Below are 27203 nucleotides of genomic sequence, written 5' to 3'. Positions count from 1 at the left end.
AATGAAACCAAACGTTGGTTCTTTCACAGATTAGTGGTTACCAGAGGGGAAAGGGGAACGGGGGTGGACAAAAGAGGTAAATGGGTACACATGTATGGTGATGGATAAAAACTAGACTTCGGAGGTAAGCAAGATGCAGTCTATTCAGAAACTGATACATAATAATGTGTACCTGAAATTATAGAATGTTAGAAACAAATATCACTTCAATAAAATAATCCTTAAAAAAAAAGTTGGTTCTTTAAAAAGAGTAACAAAATTGACAAACATTTAACTAGACTGACCAAGAAAAAAAGAGAGAAAACACAAAGTATTAAAATCATAAATGAAAGAGGGGACATTATTACCAACCTTACAGAAATAAAAAGAATCATATGAAAATACTATAAGCAATTGTATGACAACAAATTAGATAATCAAGATGAAATGGACAAATTTCTAGAAACACACAAACCACCAAAACTGACTCAAGAAGAAATGGAAAATCTGAATAGACCTATAACAAAAGATTGAATCAAAAATCTCCCAACGCAGAAAAGTCCAGGACCAGATGACTTCACTGATTCTACCAAACAAATAAAGAAACCCAGCAGCATATTAAAAGGATTCTGCACCTAATGATGTACATCTGAAATCTATATAATGCTATAAACCAATGTTACCTCAATTAGCTTGATTAATTAATGTTACCTCAGTTTAATGTTACCTCAATTAAAAATCAAATCAAGACAATAGTCAAAAAGCAGAAGCAATCCAATTGTCCATCAACAGATGAATGGATAAAGAACGTGTGGTATACTCAGACAATGGAATATTATTCATTCATCCTTAAAAAGGAAGGAAATTCAGACACATGCTACAACATAAATGAGAAAAGAAAAAAAATGGATTCCACTTATATGAGGTACCTAGACTAGGGCAACTTCATAGAGAGAAAAAGTAGAATAGAGATTACCAGAGGCTGGAGGAGGAGGGGAGAGGATTAAGGAGTTATTGTTTAAATGGGTACAGAGTTTCTGTTTGGGGTGATGAAAAAGTCTTGGAAGTGGATGTTGGTGATGACGGCATAACATTGTGAATGCACTTAATGCTACTGAATTATAAACTTAAAAATGGTATTTAAAAAAACCCTACACTATTTGGAGTAGTATGCTATTGTTTCAGAAGTCAACAAATAGAACAGAAAGCAGACCCAAAACACAGAGCCCAGAAATAGTCCTCAGGATCGATGGGGATTTGGTATACGCCACAGCATTACAAATCTGCGAGAAAGAAAGAACTGTTTGATAAGTGGCCTTGGGACCATGGGCTTTATCTGTTAGATATTACACTAGGTATACGTAGATCTAAGTCCAAGATGTCAACTTGTTTTTCTTAACAAGCAAGACGGAAGGGCATTAAAATAGGTCATTCACTGAATATAGTTAAGCAGGTAAAGATGGACGGTTAAATACAGATGCACTATTACCCCCTCCCCAGATCCCCAATAAAAAGATCAATAGGAAACCAATAAACAGTATTTGCATTTTAAAAAAAAATCAGTGTAATACACCACATCAATAGAATGAAGGGAAAAGACCACATGATCATCTCAACTGATACAGAAAAACATTTGACAAAATCCAACAACTTTTCATGATAAAAACTAGGAATTGATGGGAGTTTCTTTAACATGACAAAGGGCAACTAACATTGTACTCAGCGATTAAAGATTGAAAGCCTTCCTTTTAAGATTAGATAAGGAAGCCAGCTTTTGCCATTTCTATTCCACATTATACTGGAAGTTCTAGCTAGAGCAATTCAGAGAGGAAAAAAAACTGCATCCAAATCAGAGAGGAAGTGGTAAAACTATCTCTATTCACAGATGAAGTCACCTTATATGCACAAAATACTACAGAATCTATTAAAAACACACATACAACTATTAGAAGTAATAAATGACTTTAGCAAAGATGCTGGATATAAGGTCAATACACAAAAATCAGTGGTATTTCTATATATTAATAATGAAAAATCTGAAAAGCAAATTAAGAAAGCAATTCCTTTTACAACAGCATCAAAAAGAATAAAATACTTAGAAATAAATTTAACCAAGGAGGTGCAAGACTTGTACACTGAAAACTACAAAACACTGCTAAAGGAAATTAAAGAAGACCTAAGTAAATGGAAAGACATCCATCTTCATGGATTGAAAAATTTAATGTTGGGAGCCAGCCCGTGACCGAGTAGTTAAGTCCGCATGTTCCACTTGGGCAGCCCAGGGTTTGGATCCTGGGCACGGACATGGCACCGCTCATGAGGCCATGTTGAGGCGGCCTCCCACATGCCACAACTAGAAGGACTCACAACTAAAATATACAACTAGGTACTGGGGGGATTTAGGGAGAAAAAAAAAGATGGGCAGCAGTCGTTAGCTCAGGTGCCAATCTTTAAAAAAAAAAATTAACATTCTTGTCAATACGCCTCAAATTGATATACAGACTTCACCGCAATCCCCATCAAAATCCCAATGGCCGTTTTTTTTTACAGAAATGGAAGAGCTGATACTAACTGCAAGGGACCTGGAATAACCAATACAATCTTGAAAAAGAAGAACAAAGTTGGAGGACTCCCACTTGCTGATTTCAAAGCCTACTACAAAACTACAGTAATCAAACATTATGGTGCTGGCATAAGGATGGATCTATAGATGAATAGAATTTTGAGTTCAGAAATAAACCAATACATTTATGGTCAATTGACTTTTGACAAGGGAAGAACCTTCTCTTTATCAAATGATGCTGGGACAAAAGAAAAAAAAGAGTCTAAGGGCCAAAGAAAAGTCTCTGCCCAAAGGAATCAAAGTAACCCCTTACCACCGACGTCAACAGACAAGATTTCTGGAGCACTGGTTTGAAAGCTGAATTTACCACAGGATCCTAGAATTGCTCAACAGAAGAGGAGTTGAAAAGACTCACAAGGTACCTTTACCTGGGTGGGGATGGGAGGGGTCTGTAGGTGAGGCCCAATCTCAGTTTGAATCCCAGCAGTAAAAACTGTCAATTAAAAAGCAAATCCCGATTTAGGCGAATGGAGACTTTATTTGAAAGGATTATTGCAACGGGTGTGGAGGTGGATTATTTGAAAGGATTATTGCAATAAGGGAGGAGGACAATTACAATAGAGAGAATGCTGAACTGTCAAAAACCCCGGATTTAGGTAAAGACAGACTTTTTTGGAAGGGATTATTCCAAGAAGAGGGAAAGAGACTATTGCAATGGGGTCTGGGGGGTGAGGGGGCGACTATTGCTATAGTGGAACTCTATGACCACGAGATCTCCAACTGTCTCCAAGGTCAGGCAGAAAAGGGCTTTTCTTTTATAAGGAGGAGTGAACAAAGGCTAGAAAGAAGTGGGTGTGGGGAAGTGGGATGGACGGGTGGAGGTGGCAGCGATCCCGCTGCAGATCGAGAACATTTTACACTGAGGTCAGCCTATTTTCTGGGTGGTGGAGGAGTTGAATGCTCGCTCCGGCTGAGGGTGGGTCAAAGTTTGGGGCCCTGGGGGAAGGAGAGAAGCTTAACTAAAGTTTGGTCAAGTCACGGTAGCCGGTATTTTGTCCAGATTGGTCAGTGAGTACATCAGTTCAGCTAATCATTTCCGAAGCCAACAGCATGGGAATTGGAGGGTCTGTGTCTGACCCTGTCGGCGGTGAACAAGGGGGCATGCGTGAGTCACGTCTAAGTCACAGGGGGAGGGGTGGCTCCTGGCTATAAGCCCTTTCAGGAACACAAAGGTGTGGGGGCATTTCTTTAACCGTCGCTTTGCAGAGTCACAGGCTCAGGCAAGGGGCAACCTTGTCGGAATGCAGGGAAAGCTCTCCACGGACTCCATCAGAGCTGAAGGGGTGAGTGGACGCGGGGCTCCCAGGCGAGCCCACTGGAGCGCCCGCTTTTTCCGCGCGGCTTGCAGAGGCGACAAGCCGCGACGCGGGCCCGGGGCGGCAGACGGCAGCCATTTGCGCGGGGACGCCGAGGCCCGAGGCGGCCGGCCCCGCCCCCGCGCGCTCCCGGGGCTGCGCAGAGGCGGCGTGGGCGCGCGCTCGCCGCCCGGCCGCGGTGACCCGCAGAGGCGAGCCGGGTTCCAGTGGCGCGGCCGCCGAGCTTGAGAGGGTCTGGGGTCGGCGGTGCTCTCGGGCGGAGGGGCTTCAGGTCAGCGGCGGCGCCGGCGCCCGCGGCCCCTGAGCGAATTGAGGACGAGGCCGCGAGGCGACAGCGCGGCGCGGCCCCCTCCCGCGGCCGCGCCCGGAGGTGAGTTTGCTGGGGCCGCGCCGCCGCCGGGCCTGGGCGGGGGCCGGCCGAGCCGCCGCGCTCGTCTTTGTCCCGGTGAGCCTGGGGTCCGGAGGCTGTCGGACCCCGCGTCTGCGACCTGAAAGGGCGCGGCCGGGCCGAGACCCCTGCCCGCGTGAGCGCTCGGCCCGCCGCCTGCGCTCGCTTCCTGCGTGGGGGCCGCCGTGGAAGCCCAGAGGTGGGTTTTCTCGTTCGGAGGCGCTCGGAAACTTCGAGTTAACGTGCTCTCCAGACGTCCCCATTTCCATAGGCGACACTGCAGAAGCGCAGCACAGAAATACAGAGCGTGTCTGGTTTGGGTGGACATTTCCTAGTTAATTTCGTCACCGGTCTCCCACTGCTCACTTTGGTTCTGTAGGTTTGATGTTCTCTGTTTTCGTATTTAATTTCTTTTTTCTCCGTGTCTGTGTTTTTACTCGCCGTTTGTTACTTGTCAGCAATAATACACATTAGTGTGGCGTCCAGCGTTGATTCCTTCGTACGTAATTTGAGATCACTGAAAATAAAGATAGGAAGCTGACAGTCTGTACTGATGTCATCGTGGAACTGTGAAGTGTGACAGACTGTATAAACTACGTGAAAATGAGCTTCCTTATTCATAGTCATGGCTCAGGTGTGTTTTTAGAGTGCGTACGAGTTTTATGCTTTAGTTTTAACGGGAAAAACTCTTTAAAAGTTGATGTGTCTTCTAAATATGCTGAAAGTCGCATTGATTTGAAAGGCAATTAAATTCCAGAATATTGAGCACTTATGTTTAACACTAAAGTTAGTGCTAGGCTCTGGTGCAAACCAAAAATAAGAATTGTGTGCAGGATGGAGGGAGTAATTAAGCACACAAATAACAATGATACCAAGCAGAATACAGTATTAACAGAAACTACCACCTATTGAGCACTGACTCTTAACCCTGCACTATAGTAAATACGTGCATCCTTTAATTACTTAATATTTAATATTAATAACTTATCATTCAAATTTCTTAGTACCTACTGTATGCTAATGATATAATGGTGACCATTATGGATTTTGCCTTTAAGGATTTTGCATTAGCGTTGGGGGAAACGTATCAAACAATCACACAAGTAATTGCCAATAAACCTAGATGGAAGCTAAAAAGGGAGAAAGGAGATTGTTATGACGGGAGGATTTATCTCAGCTGGGGGAATCAGTTAAGGTTTTCCTAGGAAAGTAACCTTGGAGCTGAGATAAGAGGTAAGTAAGAATTAGGTGAAGGTGGCTCCCAAAGGAGGGAAGAAAGGTTCAGGCAAAGGAAGTAGATTCCACAGAGGCTAGGGAAGATTTTGGGAACCGAAAGGTCAAAGCAGTTGGATTGAGTATAGAAAGCTAAAGGTCTTGGTTAGGGCCAGAGAGATGATGCGGGGCCTTTTAAACAAGGTTAAGGATTTGGAACCAGCTTTTTTTTTTTTTCTTTTTTTAAACTTTTGTAGAGAAATTTTGAAACCCCTTAAATTTGTGTGAGAACAGTACAGTGCACTCCTCTACAATATCCAAAGGATTTAGACCTTGTTTGAAGAGCAATGGGAGGTCGTTGAAGGGTTTTAAGCAGGGAAGTCCCATAATCAAATTTGTATCTTGATCAAAAGGATCACCCTATTATGCTAAGTGAAATAAGTCAGAGGGAGAAAGTCAAATACCATATGATCTCACTCATGAGTAGAAGATAAAAACGACAACAAACAAACACATAGCAACAGAGGTTGGAGTGGTGGTTACCAGGGGGGAGGGGAGGATGGAAGGGGTGATTAGGCACGCTGTGCTGATGGACTGTGATTAGTCTTTGGGTGGTGAACATAATGTAATCTACACAGAATTCAAAATGTATCACGATGTACACCTGAAAGTTATACAATGTTATAATTCAATGTTACTGCAATAAAAAAATAAAAAAAGATCACTCTGACTCCTGTGTAGAAACTGGACAGGATGTGAGGAAACCGCCTAGAGATCCTAGTTGGCACTAGAGTTGTGGCAGGCTCTAAAGATGCATAACTAATCTCTTCTTACTGTGTTAGTAATTCTGTATTCACATCTTTTGGAGCAATCCTGTAAGAGTTTCTAAAGGAGATCGTATTTGAGATGGGTTTTGCAAGGTAGATAACATTTCAGTATGGAGCCCTGGAATGAGAATGTGGCGAATCTTCAAGGATGGCTGACCTTCACAGTCTCCTCCTGTTTCACCTTTCCTCTAGGATTGTCTCATTTACTTTTGTCTCTCTCACTTTGGTCCTTGAGCACATAGAACTCCTCCATTAACAGTTTGTGTGTGTGTGTGTGTGTGAGGAAGATTGGCCCAGAGCTAACATCTTCGCCAATCTTTCTTTTTTATTTTATGTGGGATGCTGCCACAGCATGGCTTGAAAAGCAGTGCTAGGTCTGCACCCGGGATTTGAACCTGTGAACTCTGTGCCACAGGAGCAGAGTGTGCAAACTTAACCACTATGCCACCGGGCCAGCCCCAACAATTTTTTTAGAAGACAAAAGTGTATTTTCTTTTCTTTTTTTTTCTCCTCCTCCCCAAAGCCACCCAGTACATAGTTGTACATTCTAGTTGTAGGTCCTTCTGGCTGTGCTATGTGGGATGCTGCCTCAGCATGGCCTGATGAGCTGTGCCATGTCCGCGCCCAGGATCCAAGCCGGCAAAACCCTGGGCTGCCAAAGCGGAGCGCATGAACTTAACCGCTTGGCCATGTCCATGGGGCTGACCCCTGTATTTTCTTTAAACTGTGATTACAGCTAAGATAAGCTGAAACTTTCTATCTTGTAAAGTGTTTGACTCTGATCCTATCATAGTTTGCTCTTGGAGGCCTAATCCCATTCCACAGAAGTACTAAGTGAAAGAAACTTCTAGTGGAAATGTGAGTCATTGGTTTCTTTCCCTTCTGTTTAATGCCAGGAATGACTTCATCCTTAAAGAGAAACTTAAGCTTCTACATAAAGATAGTATGCCCAGTGATAGAATGTCTTGATATAAATCCATAATCTTAAAAAAAAAAGTAGCCTGTAGTATGTTTATTAAAATAAGTATAATTGGTAATATGCAAATTTCTTCTGTTCAAATTCTAATATATACATTAAAAAGACTACATTTCTTGCATTTCTGTTTTGACTGGATTTTCCTTGTAGTGGATATGTTCCCAAAAGCTCAGTCTAATCCGTCTCCTGACTGATTTTATCACTGCACTTGGGAGTAGGTGGGGTAATAATTGGGAAGGTGTTTGGTAAACTGTGATATTCAATAGAAATGTAAGATGGTAGTTGTACTAATTGGAAGTAAACTGAAGAAAAATGAAGAAAATTCTGTTCATCTGTCCATTCTGATGCCCAGCTTCGTGCTGGTAATTTAGCTATTTGTCACATGGCTTAATAAAAAAGTATGTGACTTAACAGTCATTCGTGTCACATGACTAATGGTTTTAGAAGCTCACAAAATTGATACAGATTTTACATGGTTCATTTACATATTACTAATTTATGATAGGAAATACCTAAAATAATGGTGACTCTGTGTCCATGTTAGAATCAATTTTTACTTCATAAGTCTGTGCTATGTTTGCAATTAGTAATTCAGTATATTTTTTCCTTGTTCGTCTATAAACTCCTGATAATAGAGACTGTCCAACTGACTCCTCTATCATTAGTTCTAAATCATTGCCTTGCACACAGTGGTGGGAGGTGCAGTAAGTTTTAAGTTTTAAAAGTTTTTTTTTTTAATTTTTTTTCTTTTTTGAGGAAGATTAGCTCTGAGCTAACTGCTGCCAATCCTCCTCTTTTTTCTGAGGAAGACTGGCCCCGAGCCAACATCCTTGCCCATCTTCCTCCACCTTACGTGTGGGATGCCTACCACAGCATGGCTCGCCAAGCGGTGCCATGCCGGCACCTGGGATCCAAACCGGCGAACCCTGGGCCGCCAAATCGGAACATGCACACCTAACTGCTGTGCCACTGGGCCGGCCCCTAAGCTTTAAAACTTTAATTAGTGAAATCAGAAGTAAAATTTCATAGCCATGTGAAAATTAAAACTTTAAGACTACATCTGAAGATGTTTCTTAGCAGTCCTTGTAACAGAGGTTCTGGTGGAGGGATGGTAAAAGAGAAAGGAGCATAACATTCTTGTATTCTCACTGCCTCCTTTAGTCTTCAGAACACCTTGTGAGGAGGATCCCTATCTCCATGTTACAGTTTAGATAACTGGGACTTAGAGAAGTTAAATAACATGTATGTCACCTAGCTCGAAAATGGTATAGCCAGTATTCCAGCATAAATCTCTTTGAATCCAAGATCTGTTCTCCATTCTCTTTTGCTGTCATAAAACAAGTAAAAACAGTTTATCAGTAACTTATAACAATGAAATGATGAATAATATTAGTAATTTACTATAGACCATAACCTATTAAATGGAAACATAGTGAGATACTTTAAGGATGGCTACTCTTTGCTTTGCACTTGCTTGACACTGTGAAAGAAACAGGAAATGTGTAAGTCATGGTACCTGTCCTCAGGGATCTTGGATCCAGTAGAGAGAGCTAAAAGACACAAAAGAAACAGTAATAAACAATATCAGACATATGATTTAAATGCCAAAAATCTAAATGCTTTAGGGGAAGAATACTAATAAGGGTTTACTATTTCATCTTTATGGTGGAAGTGGATCTTGAACTGGGACTTGAAGGATTATTAGGATTTGAATGCCTAGAAGGATGGTTGCATTGTGAACAAAGAAGTGGAATGAACATGATATGTTTAGGAGACAATAAGGATCATATCCAAACTAAAAGATTATTTTAGAGCAGTAGAAACTGTCAAGTGAAAAGCATACAACACTCCCAGAATGTAGTGTGCACAGAGCTGGGATCCTTGTCTATTTTGTTGACCAGGTATGATTCCCAAGCACCTAGAATCATACCTGGTATGTAGTAGATGCTGAACAAATATAAATTTTTAATATTTTTAACAACTTTAGGTATAATTAATATGCAATAAGATGCACATATTTAAGACCTACCACTTAATGAGTATTTTTTATTTTTATATTTTTTTCTCCCCAAAGCCCCCCAGTACATAGTCGTATATCCTAATTGGAGGTCCTCCTAGTTCTTCTGTGTGGACATCGCCTTAGCATGACTTGATGAGTGGTGCTAGGTCTGCACCCAGGATCCGAACTGGGGAACCCTGGGCTGCTAAAACGGAGCATACAAACTTAACCAGTTGGCCATGGGGCCAGCCCCAATAAATATTTTTAAAGGAAATAGTATTCGGTTATATCTATAATGCTTTATTTCTTAAATAAATAAAAAAGAAGCAAGTAAGTCAAAATGTAAACTTTTCTGAAATCTGAATGGTTGGGATGGGTGTTTATATTTTTCTCTGTTCTTTTGTATATGTTTGAGAGGGAAGTGATTTTTAAAGGGAAGCAATTAAATACTTTTAGAAATACAAGATTTGAAGGACAAAGTCTTAGGAGAAAACACTAGTGAATATGAGATTCTGGTTCTGAATATATTTTTAATTTGTTATCTGGTTCTTAAATTTTTTAATCAAAATAATGTGTACACGTAGTTTAAAAGGCAGATAGTGTTAGAAGACATAAGACTAAAAATGCTCCTACTCCCTCCCCAGGTACAACTTCTTTGAACTCCAACTGTTTCTTCTGTTATTTACAGCCATATTTCTAAACAATGTATATATTTTGAGTTACTAATTTTGAGCATTGCCTTTTGTATTGCTAGCAGATTGAGAAGGGTTTTAGCTTCTTATGCTTACCCCTTTACCTTCTCACATCCTTTTAAAGGTTTTACCTCAGTTTTTTCGCTACAATAAGTGAAAATATACACTATTTTTCCCCCTTTGGACCTTAGGTTCATCCTTGGTCCAGAAGTAGGGTGATTATATTTATCTAATAAATATAATAAGCACTTGCAAACTCAAAAGAACATTGACAATGTTGTGTCTTATATTTAACAATCTTTTTTTTTTTTTTTTTTTGGTGAGGAAGATTAGCCCTGAGCTAACATCTACTGCCAATCGTCCTCCTTTTGCTGAGGAAGACTGGCCCTGAGCTAACATCCGTGTTCATCTTCCTCTACTTTATATGTGGATACTTTATATGTGGGACACCTACCACAGCATGGCTTGCCAAGTGGTGCCATGTCTGCACTCAGGATCTGAATTGGCAAACCCTGGGCACTTAACCACTGCGCCACCGGGCCGGCCCCTAGTGATCGTATTTAGTAGCTGCATTTTTAAAGGATATAGTTTAATCATGTAATCCATTTAAGATATTATAAATTTTGATATTATAAAAGAATATCTTTCCACTTATATGATTTATTACTTTGTAAATCTAATGCCTAGTCCAGTGCCTTATATTTCATTTTTAAGTCTAGGGAATAATTTTGAAGAGTAGTAGAGGACGGAATAAGAAATCTTTGGAAATACAAAATACCTACTTGAGACAATAGAGACATCCAATTTGCCTTGATTGTTGGATGCCATCCTCTTGGATGGTGTGGCTTAGTGATCCTCCCTTACCCTCCAGCTGAAAGGTAGAGTCTGAAGTTATTGTTGGAGATGCCGTTGAAGGTGCTATCCCCTGCTTATGTTCAGTACTCCTCTGCCTCATTGCGTTTCCTCCTTTTTCCTTCCTTTCAGTTTCCCCTTGTGTTTCAGAATTGCTCACAATTTTCTCATGAAAAAGCTAAGAAATAAATTCACTGTCAGTGTGTATTCAATTCATAATGAAAACAATAGGGGTATTTAAAACAATTTTCAAGACAGAATATTTTACAGAGCAGATTTCACTATCCTACTTATAATTCCTAGCAAAACAGAGGCTAAGTGGGAATTAGTGGTCCAGGCAAACTGGCTGTGGCTATGGGCTGAGCTCCATTAGCAGCAGGAAACTGGAATGGAAGTCAGGACCTAAGAGCATTCAGACCATTTGATTTTTTCTGTTGGATCCCCAATCGCTCGGATTAAATTCACCTCCAGATACTTTGGAGACTATTAAGTGGGAGCAGTAGACTACTTCTCGTGTCCATTTTCTGGTTCTCATTGCTTTGGGATGAGTCTGGTGGGTCTTCAGTGGTTATTACTGAGCAGGTCTGCCTTCTATTTAATGCTATGCTTAAAACTTACGTTTTTAAATAGAAATATTTGCTTTTTGTATATATACTCTCCAGAGAAAATTTAAGAAACATATTCTTATCTGATATAGTCTGAGAGTTGAAATATTATTAATGCTTTGTGAAAATGTCCAGCTTGGTTAAGTCTTCTTTTGGGTAAAACTATATTGTTTTAAGCACATATAAAATGTTGTAATTTGGTTTGGGGGTGACTTTTAAAAGTCTAGTCATGAATTAAAACTAATTTATTTAGGTTTATTAAAGCATTGCCCTCTAGTATTTCTTAAAGCTTGTTTAATTTTAAAACACTAAAAAGCCATTGATTTTTTTTTTCTTTCTCTCCGTAAGTTTGGTGGTGTTCCTCTTAGTTACGTAGCCAGACATTCCAGATTAGATAGAACAGATGTGATTTTACCTAACTTGAATTTTGACAGTTGATAACTTTAGTTGTACAATAGGCAGTGCATAACTCTTGTCTGTGTTTGACTTCACATAGTACATCCGTGTATGCGCTACTAAAATTTCTCTGCCCACGTTGCCTTCAAGCTGTGGGTCAACCAAGTGTCTTACGAAGCCCTTTTAGTTGTCTTTTTTACAAATTTATCTTTGTCCTGTACATGATAAATCTTCTTCTCATGTTCATCACTTTGAATGTGAATTTATAGTACTTTTCGCCACTTCAGATTTGTAATTTGGGGAGTAAGAGGCACATAATTTTTCACTGAGGATGCAAATCTTTGGAATTACTGCCATTCTTGGATTATTGAGTAATTTTCTCGCAGAGATAGCAGAAGTACTGCCTTTTAAGAAACTAATGAAATGGCATTATAGAACTCTACATGTATATATTTTATGAGATAGTTTTTATCCCAATTTTTATTATGAAAAATTTGAAGCATATACAAAAATGTGAACAATAATGAACTCCCATCTATACTCATTACCCAGCTTCAATAATTATCAAGTCATAGCCATTTTGTTTTCAATTATAGTCCTCCTACTCACTACTCCACTTGAGTATTTTGAAGCAAATTCCAGGTATGGTGTTTCCTCTAGGTATTTCAGTAAGTATCTAAAACAAGTACTTAAAAAGGATTATAGCTATAATACCATTGTCACACCTTTAAAATTAACAGTTGCTCCACATATGTATCATCAGATATTGTCAATGTTCAGGTGTTCCTGATTCTGTCATAGCTTTTTTCCAGTTAGTTTCTTTAAATAAAAATCTAAATACAGTTCATATATTTTAATTAGTTGCTATATCTCTTAAATATTTTTTTTAAATGTATTTCCACTTCTTTTTCTCTCTGGTAATATATATGTTGAAGAAAAATGGATCATTTCTCCTAAAGAATTTCCCACGTTCTGAATTTTGTTACTGTATCCCTATTATGTCACCTGATCATGTTCCTCTGTTCCCTGTGTTTCCTGTAATCTGAAGGTTAGATCTGGAGGCTTCTGATGGATTCAGATTCACATTTTTGGAGAGAATTCTTCATAGATGGTGGTGTGAACTTTCACACGAAGGTGTTTGTTTACGTCTGGGTTCTTTTTCTCCTGTTAGCAACCATTGATGTCATTGCCTAGATCTGTTTGCCATAGGGGTCAAATTGCGGATACTCTAATTCTGTCATCCTCCTTCATTTAGCTGAATTCGGTCATAAAGGAAACTTAGTTCATTGACTCTTTGGTTACTCGGAGATAGTTCATGCAGGAATGGCAGGATGAGTAATGATTCTTTCCCTTATTTTGCTGATTTTTAAAATAATGAGTTGGTACGCTGGTATTCTAGAAAGATGACCAGTGAGTTTGTTTGTTTTAATGAGTATCAGTATGAACTTGTATTTGATGTGTTTCAGTCCCTTCTTTGGCCAGTAGTAGCCTCTTCAAATTGACTTCTGAATCCTTTTGACACTAATCCAAGATGTCGATCCAAGGCACAAAATAGACGTTTCCTGCCCCAGACCTGGGGGTAGCCATTTCTCCAAGAAACTGATTCCTGTTGGTGGGAAGTGGTATTTGGAGACCACAGATCTGGGCACTGGGTGTGTTCATTTTTATTGGATTGCTTGCTGCTTTTTGGCTTTTTCACTGGACAGAACTAGTATGTATTTTCTTAAAAGGAAACTCAGCATGTGTTCATACTAATATTTAAAATTTAGGATTGTAGAATTTTTGCTTGACTTCTTTGATTTTTATATTTCTATCTCTTGACTCTTACCCTGAAAAAATAGTGGTTTTTTAGCAAGAGATCATGATTACTTCTTTGCTTTGTCTTAGGGTTTCTCAACTTCAGCACTATTGACATTTTGGGCAAAATAATTCTTTCTTGTGGGGGCTGTCCTGTGCATTGTAGGATGTTCAGCAGCATCCCTGTCCTCTGCTACTAGATACCAGGAGCACGCACCCCCTAGTTGTGACAACCAGAAATGCCTCCAGGCATTGCCAAATATCCTCTGAGGGGTACGGTTGCCTCCTGGTTAAGATTCACTGCTTTATCTTTATACCATAGTTTCATAAAAACAACATTAATATATTATTGCTAGGAATATGATTACTAGAAGCTGTATTTTTCCCCTTAGGGTTCATCCCACTGGATATACACTAAAATTACTATGTTTTAAAGTTACTTGAAATAATTCCTCTCTGTGTGGTTTTGCCTCCAACTTGATAGTCAATTCAGTTAATTTGTTTCATTTTTACTTTCAGATTTTAGGGATTTCTTTTTATAAGTGTGTAAAATATTTACATCGTTCCAAAGTTGATCTAAAAAACAAGATATATTTGGAGAAATCCTACTCCTATCCTTGCCCCCTCCACCTTGTCCTCTCTCTCCCAGCATATAGGAAACCGTATTTGGCAGGAGGTGTTTGGGGGGTGCTTATTTTCCTAATAAAAACAAATATATATTTTTTTTTGTGTCCACCTCTTTCTTTTCTTTTTTTTTTTAAAGATTGCCACCTGAGCTAACAACTGTTGCCAGTCTTTTTTTTTTTTTTTCCTGCTTTTTCTCCCCAAATCCCCCCCAGTACATAGTTGTATATTCTTAATTGTGGGTCCTTCTAGTTGTGGCACGTGGGATGCTGCCTCAACGCGGCCTGAGGAGTGGTGCCATGTCGGTGCCCAGGATTCAAACCGCAAAACCCTGGGCCGCCGAAGTAGAGCGCGCGGACTTAACCACTCGGCCACAGAGCCAGCCCCCACCTCTTTGTTAAACAGTGTGTATTATACATATTTTTCTCCATCTTGCTTTTTTCACTAAACAGTATATCCTATTGATCACTCTGCAGCCATTACAATTGTTTTTACTGCTGCATCCCCACTGTGTGGATTTACCATAGTTTATTCAACAAGTTCCTTAGTGATGGACATTTGGGTTTTTCTGCAGGCTTTTGCTATTACCATGAATGCTGTAAATAGTACTGCAGTGAATAATCTTATGTGTTCACCTTTTTATATTTTTATTAAAGTATCATTGGGATAGATTTTTTTTTTTTTTTTTTTTTTTTTTTTTTTGGCTGGCTCAGAAGTGTCTTTAATGACTCTGGTGGCCCCTCCCCCAACCCTGGCTCTGTCCCCAGAGAGCAGTCAGCAGAGGTCCCCTGAGAGGTTCAGGAGGGGGTCCAGGGACCTTGGGCTTGGAAGGAACGGGCCATCCTCTCTCTTTGTGACCTTTGGTGGCTGCTGGGTGGAGGCTGAGGGAAGGGGGTCCCAAGTGCAAGGCCTCTGGGTGCTACACATCTCACAGCCAGGTCTGCTTGGGGCATTGATGAAGGTGCAGGAAGGGCAGGACCAGCCAGGCTGAAGGGGGCTGGGGAGGCTGGAGCTGGCTGGCTGAGGGGCTCGAGGCAGCCCCAGTGACTGAGGAAACAAGCGGCCTAGTTCCCCATCCACCTTCTGGGGGCGCTGAGTGCTGCGACCTGGGGCTTCTCGAGGGGCTGAGAGCAGGTAAAGGAAAGCAGGGTCCCCGTCCCGCTGGATGCCATAGGAAGCAAGGCTGCACTCGGGCACACACATACACCGCCCAATGACCCAGCGCTGCACAGCGGGCGGGAAGCCAAACTCCGAGAACACCTGCTCCTGGAGGGCCGCGATGGTGCAGTGGGGGTGTACCTGCAGCGAGACGTGAGCAGAGGATGCAGCGTCTTCAACTGTGACCTGTAGCCTGATGGGGCCAGGAGGGAAGCAGGCCTCCTGGAGTTGGACCCTAAGGGCCACATGATGCTGGGCCAGGATGGCTGCTGTCTGAGCCGCCCCCTTCTTATCCCCACCTTCGATGGCCCGGGCCAGGCGCCCCACCAGCTCTTCTTTCTCCATCAAGTCTCCAGGGCTCCAGGGCAGATCCACCTTGGGTTGGGGGACCTTGGCTGTGGGCACTTCAGGGGGACTGGGTGGAGGGGGACTGGGTAGAGAAACAGGGCACGTTTCTGGGCCCAGGGCTGGGGGCAGGCTGTCACTGCCATTCTGTCCCTCCACGGTGGCACCTCGGACCAGGGCTGCCCACCGCTGAGCTTCCTGAGGATTGGGGAAGTGCAGGCTGAGGGTCCCAGGCCCTCCAGGTGGAGGCTGCAGCTCATGCTGGCTGGGGCCTCGGACGGTGTAGGAGACTGACTCCAAGGGCCACTCCAAATTGACCGCCCCGGGCCCCGCGCCCAGCAGCTCCAGCCGGAAGCGCCCGGGCCGCTCGGGGTCCGCGCTCAGCTGCAGCCTCCGCAGCTGCGCCTCGGTGTCCGGCCCCGCGCCCAGCGGCCTCACCGCGGCGTGTACGGCAAGGAGCACCACGGCCGAGCCCGGGTCCGGGTCCGCCGCGCCGCCCGCCGGAGGCGCCATCTCCCTGGGATAGATTTTTTTGAAGAAGAAGATGACTTGAGGAAGGCCCTGAGCTAACATCTGCTGCCAGTCCTCTTTTTGCTGAGGAAGACTGGCCCTGAGCTAACGTCCATGCCCATCTTCCTCCACTTTATACGTGGGACGCCTACCACAGCATGGCTTGCCAAGCAGTGCCATGTCCGCACCCGAGATCTGATCCGGCGAACCCCAGGCCACAAAGTGGAACGTGCAAACTTAACTGCTGTGCCACTGGGCTGGCCCCTGGGATCAATTTTTAGATGTGGGATTTCGGGGTACATGTGTCAAAGAAAAAACAAGGCTGGACAGTAATTAAAGTGGTAAAAACAGCTTCTGCTCTGGAACTATTGCTGTATGGGGAAGGAGACCTCAGTGTGGACCTGGGCTCAATTCTGGATGTAACATGGACAAGTGGGGGTTGATAGCCAGAGAGCAAGGTGGGGGTCAGTGGGTGGAAAATGACAAAGAGGAAGCTTAAAGGGTAAGGGGGGATTCTTGATAAACTAACCTAACAGGATTCTCTCTGAAGGCAGGCCAAGGGGATCAGATGTCACCTGGGGGTCGTGGGGAATTCTGGCTAAACTTAACAGGATTTTTGCTAAGATTGGGCTCTACAAGGACGGGGATGGAAGCCCAGTGTCAGGCCTCTTTGAGAAGATAGAGAAGCCTGACTAAAGTTTGGTCAAGGAGAGAGTCTTTGTCACATGCGTATGTAGTTTTGGCTCGGTGTTGCCAAATTCCCCTGCCTAGGAATTATGCCATTTTGCATTCCCTTCAAAAATGTATGAGGCTATTTCCCCATACTCTCAGCAGCAAAATGTGTTGCAAGACTTGTGAATTTTTGCCAATCTGATAAATGAGAAATGGAATTGGTTGGTTTATTTTGCCTGCTGTTTTTAAGATGCATTTTTCTTATTCAGTATTGCTTGTTGCTGTAAACCTTTTAACTACTTTCCAGAGTTCTGACTAAATTGGTTCTAACAGTTTCTGCTTGTTTTTCAATATTTCTGTGGGGACAGGAGCTTGGAGATACCTATTCTGTCATTTCACTGACGTCACCTTCAAGTTTAATTTTTAAACTTTAAATCTTGGATATATTGGAATTTATCTTGGTTACGGTAGCTCCACTGTTAAGTTTATTTAAAAGTTAAGTTTATTTAAAAGTCCATCTTTTCCTGATTTTTTTTATCAAATAGTATGGACTCGTGGGTTTTTTGTTTTATTTAATGAGTTATATTCCATTAGTATCGTTGTTCTTTTGGTGTTCCATTTCCCAGATTTGCCCAGCATCCACCCCTTCGGTATGACTTCAGTGTCCTTTTGATACGTCTTCATCATTCTTTGAGCACCTTCTTACTTTCTGGAGCAACAAGGTGCTCCAGGCTGATTTGTTCTTTCTCTACCCCAGCCCTGCAATCAGCCTTTCCTCTAAGGCGGATGATTCCATTTTTTTTGGAAAATGGCGTTTAGAAACCAAGATCTGGGCTCTTGGTTTGCTTATTGTTTCTAGTATGTCATTGCTTGTAGGACCTCTCAGTAGACAGAGAGCTTGGACTGTTTTAAACTATTTATTTGATTTGTTTGCTTATTTCTTAAAATATTTTTGTTACAACGGCAGAACAGTATTTTAGAAAGTTTGGGAAAGAGAGAAAATAATCCATCATTTTATTACCCCCAGGAATAACTATTTTCACTTTTGATTCTCCTTCCATTTTTTCATATGCATTCAATTGCATTCCTAATATATAAATGATTTTTGTTTCCTTTTTTTTTTTTCACTTATGTGATATCTTTTTCCATTTGGCTACATAAATTGCTTCATTATTATTATTACTTTTCAATTGAGGTCATACTGGCTTAAAACTTTCTGTAAGTTTCAAGTGTACATTATTATAGTTCAGTTTCTGTATAGACTGCTTTGTGCTCATCACCAGTAGTCTAGTTTTTATCTATCGCCATACATATGTGCCCCTTTACCCCTTTCACCCTACCATTCCCCGCTTCCTGATTATTTTTAAGGGATACGTATTATCCCATCAAGCAGCTATACCATGACAGTTGGGCATTTACTTTGCTGTCAGTTTTTCCTAACAAGTAACAGCTGTGGTGGACAAATTTTGTGTATATAACTAATTTTTTTGTTCTTTTAAATTCCCAGAAATGTGGGAAATCAGGGTCAAAACACATGAATATTTCTATGACATGTAAATGTGTCATGTCAGTTTGCTTTCCCAAGGAATTGTAAGGATGAGTTTGTATTGATTTGATATTTTGTTACCTGTCGGAGCTTAAGTGAAATGTTTTATTTACTTTTGGCTGCTGTTAAACCAGGGGGTATAATTTTTTTATCTTAATTTTTAAGAAGTCTTTCTTTTGTCAGAAGATTCTCAGACTACAAAATTTAGTTTTTATTATTGCTTTACTTCATAGATGCAAGTGACAGCTTTGAGTTTGGTCACTTGTTCTTAAGACCCTTTTAGTGCTACTTTGGGGCTGCATAATAACTTACATTAGAGACTATCAATGCATATATAGGAATGAATTTATTTAAAATACTTAATTGAGAACTTTAACTTTTGTTTCTTTTTACTTTTACAGTAAGGCAAAAAAGAATGAAAGAAGTAGATAACCTTGAAAGTGTAAAAGAAGAATGGTAAGTTAATTCAAGCTATGAATTTTCTTTGTCATTAATCCTTTTGTTAGTATTTTTCTCTATTTTTACTGCACTTAACTGACTGATATAATTTTTCATTATGATTATCTCAGTTAAATACTTAATAGTAATATATTTTAAAGTAAATTTTTTACCATAGCTGCATTGAATGCATTTTAGTGAAGTTACTAAATCTTTTTGTTATTAATTTTAAAAACTGTTTAATTTCTCTGTTTGCGTATTACTTCTGTTATTTAAGTGAGAAATTCAAGTAATTTTTTACTTCGTTAGCCTCTTGTGTTGTGCTGTCTTGGAGTCATAGTGGAAATATAATGGCCTTAGCGTCATTTAAAGGAATCCCGTCTCTGTCTTCTACTACCTCTCTGCCTTTGAGCAACTTAGGTAGATTCTTTGAGCTTCTATATCTCATCTATAAAATGGGAATATACATGTGTACCTGAAAGGTTTTTGTGAAAATTAAGTAGCCGACATAAAGCACTCAGCTGAGTGTTGGCACATAGCAGGCACTCAGTAAATGGTAGATGCAAAATCTGTGGTTCTTATCAGTGTAGGATACTTTATTCTCACTTACTTGAGATGAAATATTTATTTCTGTATTATGCTCTTTCTTTAAAATACTTGAGGAGGGAGGCGGGCCCCGTGGCTGAGTGGTTTGGTTTGCGTGGTCTGCGTCTGCAGCCCGGGGTTTTGTCGGTTTGGATCCTGGATGTGGACCTAGCACCACTCATCAGGCCATGCTGAGGCAGTGTCCCACATGGCACAACCAGAGGCACTCACAACTAGAATATACAGCTATGTACTGGGGGGCTTTAGGGAGAAGAAGACGAAGAAGAAAAAGAATATTGGCAACAGATGTTAGCTCAGGTGCCAGCCTTTAAAAAAAAACAGGTACATTTCTTTCAGGAATTTAAGGAGATAGACAAGTATTTATTTCATACTTGCAAATACTTTATAAACACTTGTATACCAAATAAATATTATTTATTTTTCCATTGGAGCATTTCTTGTATATAAATAATTTGATGACTGTATAATTGTGAGATTGTGTCAGGGGCCTCTAAAACCACTCCCAGGTTTGATGATTTGCTGAGAGGATGCATAGAACTCAGCGTATAGTCGTACTGATGACTATGATTTATTACAATGGAAGGATAAAGCAAAATCAGCAAAGAGAAAGAGCACATGAGTTGAAGGCCAAGGGAACCAGGCCCGAGCTTCTAAGAGTCCTCGCCCAGTGGAGTCACCCAGGGCGCGCTTAATTCCCCAGCTATAGGTTAGGACAGCATGTGTGAAATGTTGCTTACCTGGGAAGATTGTTGGAAATGAGCTAGGATTTTTATTGGGGGCTGGTCACGTACTAAAATTCCAGACTTCCATGTGGAAAAGAAGCAGGCCTTTCAAAGGATAGCTGTCAAGCCTGCTGTATTAACTCTTTTCTACACAGAAATAAATTGAATGACTGATTTAAAAGAGTAAAATTAACTTAGGACTTAAAACAGTTTTATTGAGACATAATTCACAAACCAAATAATTCATCCATTTGAAGTATACAATTCAGTGGTTTTTAAAAAGTTCATTCACAGAGTTGTGCAACTACCACCACAGTCAATTTTATAACATTTACGTCACCCGAAGAGGAACTCCATCTCCGTCGTCAGTTATACCCCATTCTCCTATGCCCTTCCCTTGACAACCACTAATACACTCTCTGTCTCTATAGATTTCCCTGTTCTGGATGTGTTATATACATGGAGTCATACAATATGTGGTCTTTTGTAACTAGCTTCTTTCATTTATTATCATGTTTTCAAGCTTCATTCGTATTGTAGTATGTATCACTATGTTAAATTTAATTAAATAATTAGTGTCTATACAAAAATATTAGTAATAGAGTTTATAATTTTCTTTGTAACAAAAAGAGATTTTATTAGAAGCAGCAGTCCAGTAAAAAAATGAAAAGAAGGCTGATTTCCTAAGTATATCAGTTATTCAAAGACTGTAAATGGTCAAGATCCGTATTTCCCACATGTGCTGCCAAAGCAAACACAGATGCAAATCCTTCACCTGTTTGGACAACAGCTTCGTTGATAACCTTATTTACGCAGAACACAGTGGTGAATGAGAGAGAGAGAGCAAAAGAGGCTTTTCTCTAGCTAGAATAGAGAAACTCCTGAAACTTCAAGACTATTTACTTAGTCCTAACAACTTTGGTAATCTTCTTTCCAAATTATGAAGAAGAGTATTGATATTTGCATCACGTGATAGTGACAGGGAAAAGGATAACAGAATAGAAAACAAATGTAAAATAATAAAGTTGTCTGGATATATTTAGTGTTAAGGCGAGTCCTCGTACCTCAGTATGCTGTTGGGATTTCGCTATTACTTAATATACTAAAATATTATAAAGGGGTTCCCTGAATTATAAAGAAATACTAAATTAAATATACTTTCCCACTTTTTTCCTGTCTGTCCAGGAATGTCTTTTATGCTCTTGTATTATTATTGTTATTGTTGTTGTTGTTATTCTTTAAGAGTGGTTTTATGTGTACAGAAAAGTTGAGCAGGAAATACACAGTTCTCATATCCCTGGTCTCCCCCACCCCCGTGCCGCCCCGCACAGTTTCAGTATTGCTACATTACTATTAACTGTCCTTTAGATTTGGGTCAATTCATTGTGTTGTACAGTTCTATGGAGCTTGATACATAGTGCTTATGTGTACAATGTTGTTTTCTTAAATCCCCATACCAATGTTAATTGCTGACGTATAGGAAAGCACTTGGCTTTTGTCTATTAAGCTCATATCCTGCAACCTTGCTATAATTGTTTATTAGTCCCAGGAGTTTCTTTGTTGTTGTTGATTCTTTAGGATTTTCTTTGTAAACAGTCACGTCATCTGCAAACAAAGACAGTTTTATTTCTTCCTTCCTGATCTGTATACTTTTTATTTCCTTTTCTTGTCTTACTGGTTTAGGTAGGATTTCCAGTATGGCGTTGAAAAAGAATGGTGAGAAGGGACATCCTTGTCTTGTTCCCGATCTTAGGGGGAAGGCATCTAGTTTCTCACCATTAAGAATGATGTTAGCTGTAGGTTTTTTGTAGATGCTCTTTATAAAGTTGGGGGAATTCCTCTCTATTCCTAGTTTGCTGAGAGTTTTTATCATGCGTGGGTGTTGGATATTGTCAACTGCTTTTTCTGCATCTCTTGATATTATTATATGATTTTTCTTCTTGAGTGTATAGATGTGATTGATTACATTAATTGATTTTTCTAATGTTGAACTAGCCTTGTATACCTGGAATAAATCCTACTTGGTTGTGGTGTATAATTCTTTTTACATATTGTTGAATTTGGAATGCTAATATTTTGTTGAGGATTTTTGCACCTGTGTTCATAAGAAATATTGTCTGTAGTTTTCCTTTCTTTTCTTTGTCTGGTTTTAGTATTAGAGTAATGCTATCATCATAGAAGGAGTTAGAAGTCTTCCCTTCTGCTTTTGTTTTCTGGAAGAGATTGTAGAGAATTGGTATCATTTCTCTCTTAAATATTTGATAGAATTCACCAGTGAAATCAACCATCCCTGGTGCTTTTTGTTTTGGAAGATTATTAATTATTGATTCAGTTTCTTTAATAGATGTAGGCCTATTTATGTTATCTCTTCCTCCTGTAGGTTTTGGTTGATTGTACCTTATTGGTCCATTCCATCTAAGTTATCAGATTGTTGGATATAGAGCTATTTGTAATGCATCTCCATACCCTGTGCTCTGAACCTCTTAAAAACCTAGAGCATTTCTTACTTATCTTTGTATCTTGTTACCACCTTGCATGTAGTAGATACTAATAAATGTTTGAATGACTTGAATTAACATAATGAAGTTTAGTAGAATTTACATAGCAAATAGGTAAGATAAAGGGATAAAACCTCAGCTACTCTGAATGCTCAGCTTTATTGGCTTTGTACTTAGTAATTAAGTATAAACTGCTTTCTGAACAGAAAAAAACAAATACCAGAAAGCATAAAGTGGTTGTAATAATATTATCTAATATTTGAGAACTTACTGTTCCGATATATCTATGCTGGTACGTACTGAATACCAGGTATAAGTCTCTGTGTATTTGCATTTCATCTTCACAACAACTCCATGAGATAGGTGGTAGTATCTGCGTTTTGCAGATGAGGAAACCGAATCACATAGAGGCTGTTCCTTGCCCAAAGTCGCTGTGACTAAGTGAAGGTACCTAAACACAAGCACCAAAGCCTGAGCTTTAGACAATATCCTCTACTCCTACACAGCCATACTAATTAAAGAGGAAAATCATTAATATTGTGAGAAATCATCTTAGGGTGTGATTATTTTTCTGTAAGAAATATCATGTCATTGCTTTGGAAAAGGCATAATTAATACTTTGTGATAATATGAAATGTCTTACGAGTATATATATAGAGAGAACTACCTAGAAGAGTAAAAAGAGTATAGCTAAGTTAAAACATTGCCCTGAGTGTCTGCATGTTAATAACAGTATAGTAATGGCTGTTCTGAGGGACAGTCTAGTGCAGTGAGTGCAGGCGTTGGTAGCCTGAGTTCAGTTTCCAGCTCTGTCTTTCAACAGCTTTGTGATCTTGTGCAAATTGCTTAAGCTTTTTCTTCATCTCTGAAAAGGGGATGAAAACAATACGTGCCTTTTAGGTCATTGTGGGGATTGAATGAGCTAACACACGTAAGTACTTAGAACAGTTCCTAATGTGTATTAATAAATGTCAGATATTAAGAGAGGCTTTATAGCATATAATGGTTAGGAGCATAGACTTGGAAGACAGATGAACAAGGTTTCAATTCTGTCTCTGCTACCTGTCAGCTGTGTAACCTCAGACATGTAACTTAACTTCTCTGTGACTGATTTTCCTTATCTATAAAATGTGGATTAGAAGATCTGCCTTACAGTTCCTGGCACAGCGTAGGAGCTATAAAAGTGTTGGTTACTATTTATGGAATCTTAGACGTTAATGTCTCAGTACATTTATGAATTTTTTATATCACTTCAAAAAAAGGTCAGCCAGAAACTATCTTTTCTATCAAACAAAATCTTAGGTAATATTTCTTAAATGACCAAATATAAATACAAAATAAAAGCCAGTAGTAGGGATTGGGTAAAATGGGTGAAGGAAGTCAAAAGGTGCAATCTTCCAGTTACAAAATAAGTCAGCCATGGGGATGTAATGTATATCATGGCAACTATTATTAATAATACTGTATTGCATATTTGAAAGTTGCTAAGAGAGTAAATCTTTTGTTTTTTCCCCTGAGGAAAATTAGCCCTAAGCTAACATCCGTGCCCATCTTCCTCTATTTTATATGTGGGACACCTGCCTCAACATGGCTTGATGAGCAGTGTCATGTCTGTGCTCGGGATCTAACCCACGAACCCCGGGCCGCCAACACAGAGCGTGAAACTTAACCACTATGCCGCCAGGCCAGCCCCGCTAAGAGAGTAAATCTTGAAAATTCTTATCACAAGAAAAAAAAATTGTATAACTATGTATGGTGGCGGATGTTAACTAGACTTAGTATGGTGATCATTTGTGGTATATACAAATATTGAGTCATTATGTTGTACTCCTGAAACTAATATAATGTATGTCAGTTATACCTCAATTTAAAAAGGGGGGAGACCCAGTAGAGTACTAAACTACTACAAATGAAAGTCTACAGTGGGAAATCTCATTCTGAAGTGTGTAAAGGAGCGAAAACTATGATGTTCCTGACACATTTTCACCTTTAGTTCCAAGAACGCTTTCTGTTACCAAAAAATACGTAGTAACCTCTTTTAAAGCTATTTTGAACCCATTACAAAGAATAGATTTTTTTTACTCTGGACCATTGATTTTCAACTTGCTGAGATTTTGCCCCCCAGAGGATATCTGGCAATGTCTAGAGATGGTTTCAGTTGTTATAGCATTGGTGGGGGGCAGTATGCATCGCTTCTGGCATCTAGTGGGTAAAGGCAGCGGATGCTGCTAAACATCCTACAATGCACAGGACAACCCTCACAACAAAGAATTATCCCTTCCCAAATGTCAGTAGGCTGAAGCTGAGAATAATCCTGCCTTGGACTAAAAGGGTACTAACTTCCCAAAGTCACATATCTACTATCTCAGCTTAGAAGAGGGTCTAAACTGTGGACATGGAGTTAGCATCTCATTTCAGGATCCCTTAACTAGAACAGTTTATGGAAATTTTTAGAGAATTAGGTGTCAATAGTGCTTATTTTTCTTTTTTCGTGTAGGGTTTGTGAAACAGGATCTGACAGCCAACCACTTAGTGACAATCGACAAACAAACTGTGAATATTTTGTTGACAGTCTTTTTGAGGAAGCTCAGAAGGTTGGTGCCAAATGCTTGTCTCCCGCTGAACAGAAGAAACAGGTAAATGTCCCTAACTTTTGTCTCTTCCAGTGTTTCTCAAAATATGGACCTTTTAGAGGTTCCGTTAGGTCAAAACTGTTTTCATGAAAATAGTAAGATATTATTCACGTTTTTCACGTTTGCACTGATACTGCAAAAGCAGTGATGGGTAAAACTGTTGGCGCCTTAGGAGGAATCAAGGCAGGGGCACCAAACTGTGCTGGTAATTACTGCATTCTTCACTTGCATTGCAGGGGGGAAAATGCTAATTTCAATTAAAAATGTCCTTGATGAAGTAGTAAAATGTATAAATTTTATTAAATCCCACCTCTTCAGGGGGCTGGCCCCGTGGCCGAGTGGTTAAGTTCGCGCGCTCCGCTGCAGGCGGCCCAGTGTTTCGTTGGTTCGAATCCTGGGCGCGGACATGGCACTGCTCATCAAACCACGCTGAGGCAGCGTCCCACATGCCACAACTAGAAGGACCCACAACGAAGAATATACAACTATGTACCAGGGGGCTTTGGGGAGAAAAAGGAAAAAAATTTAAAAAAAAATCTTTAAAAAAAATTAAAAAAAAAAAATCCCACCTCTTCAGTACACATCTTATTAATCTGTATGACAAAGTATGAAGTACACATAAAACATTTCTGCAATATACAGAAGTATCTTAAGGAAAAGTATGATTGCTTGTGAGGCAAGCTGATGTGTCTACTTTCTCCTGGTGTCCTGTTTATGTATTGTGTAATGAAATATATCAACATTTGGAAGATTTGCATAACCCAGAGAGCCAGTATTTTCCAAATGATTGATATATGATGTTATAAAATGGTGCATAGGTATAATAGCCAAAGTGTCACTGAAGGCTTTTTGTGTAACAGGCATATGAAAAGATTAAATTTCAGATTCCACATTCAGATTCTCAACTAACTTTTGAGTTAGTACCACTTACTAAATTTTGTTGTAGTGTCAAAGAAGACTATCCTGGAAAGGCTATTAAAATACTTCTTTTTGCAACTACTCACTTCTATGAGGCTTGGGTTTTTTTCTTAATATATTTCAATCAAAATAACCTATCACGGCAGACTGAAAACAGTAGCAATTATGAGAATCCAGCTGACTTTTTGAAGTTGACGTTAAAGGGATTTTGTATGTGTATGTGAGAAAGATTACCCCTGAGCCAGCATCCATGCCCATCTTCCTCTCTTTTATATGTGGGACGCCTGCCACAGCATGGCTTGATAAGCAGTGCGTAGGTCTGCACCCGGGATCTGAACCTGTGAACCCCGGCTGCAGAAGTGGAGAACGCAAACTTAAACGCTGTGCCACTGGACTGGCCCGTTAAAGGGATTTTTGAAAAATCACTTCCCTCTAATTTACCTTTTAAATTTTAAAATTTCATCAGAGTTTAAGTTCTGAAAATTTAAAGTCTAATGGTTCTGAAAGATTTATGTTGAAAAATAGCAGCCCAGTTCCTCTTTGGCCATGATATCTGCTTCCCAGAGGTAACATAATTCTTAGCTATTTCTTCTGCTATGAAGTCTGATTCTAATAATATGCTAATAATGATAGTTCTTGATCTTCCGGTTTTTCAAATTATGTGTTGACTTTTTATTATAGAAAATGAGGGTTTGGCTCTCTTACTCTACTTTCCTCTCCTCCCCAAACCGTCTCCTCTTATTCTTCTAAGATAGTTATAATTTGGAATTTAAATACTTATAATTGTTTATATCTTTATGACTTGGTAAATACTATACAACATAACTGAGTCATGTTGTGTATCATATTTCTTTTCCCGACTGCTTTTTAA

General features: G+C 39.9%; 2 protein-coding genes across 7 annotated transcripts in view; one reads left to right on the top strand and one right to left on the bottom strand.

Moving 5' to 3' along the window:
* Positions 1 to 2529: 2529 nt before the first annotated feature.
* The window catches only part of UBXN2A (UBX domain protein 2A), a 43235-nt gene continuing 18561 nt past the window's right edge, over positions 2530 to 27203 (top strand). The window contains exons 1-3 of one of the 6 annotated variants that reach the window (XM_023619439.2): positions 2530 to 2960; positions 18919 to 18973; positions 25279 to 25417. In XM_023619439.2, coding sequence (XP_023475207.1) covers positions 18933 to 18973; positions 25279 to 25417 — 180 coding nt within the window. In that variant the 5' untranslated portion in view covers positions 2530 to 2960; positions 18919 to 18932. Of the gene's footprint in view, positions 2961 to 3491; positions 3708 to 3747; positions 3886 to 4059; positions 4941 to 18918; positions 18974 to 25278; positions 25418 to 27203 lie in introns of those variants that run through there. The other 5 variants (XM_070235857.1, XM_023619438.2, XM_023619436.2 and 2 more) reach the window with 5 other exon arrangements.
* LOC100071666 (sharpin) lies at positions 14992 to 18301 on the bottom strand. Its single transcript, XM_014731288.3, has one exon. The coding sequence runs from the start codon at positions 16360 to 16362 to the stop codon at positions 15061 to 15063; it is 1302 nt and encodes a 433-aa protein (XP_014586774.3). The 5' UTR covers positions 16363 to 18301; the 3' UTR covers positions 14992 to 15060.

The sequence above is a fragment of the Equus caballus genome, chromosome 15 (genome assembly GCF_041296265.1).
Source record: "Equus caballus isolate H_3958 breed thoroughbred chromosome 15, TB-T2T, whole genome shotgun sequence".
NCBI lineage: Eukaryota > Metazoa > Chordata > Mammalia > Perissodactyla > Equidae > Equus > Equus caballus.
The sequence above is the reverse complement of the archived record's forward strand: the minus strand, read 5'-3'. Positions and strand labels throughout refer to the sequence as shown.

What these genes read in the sequence shown, in the direction of transcription:
- LOC100071666 (XM_014731288.3), bottom strand. Translation starts at nt 16,362, where the DNA reads ATGTTAGCTCAGGGCCTTCCTCAAGTCATCTTCTTCTTCAAAAAAATC.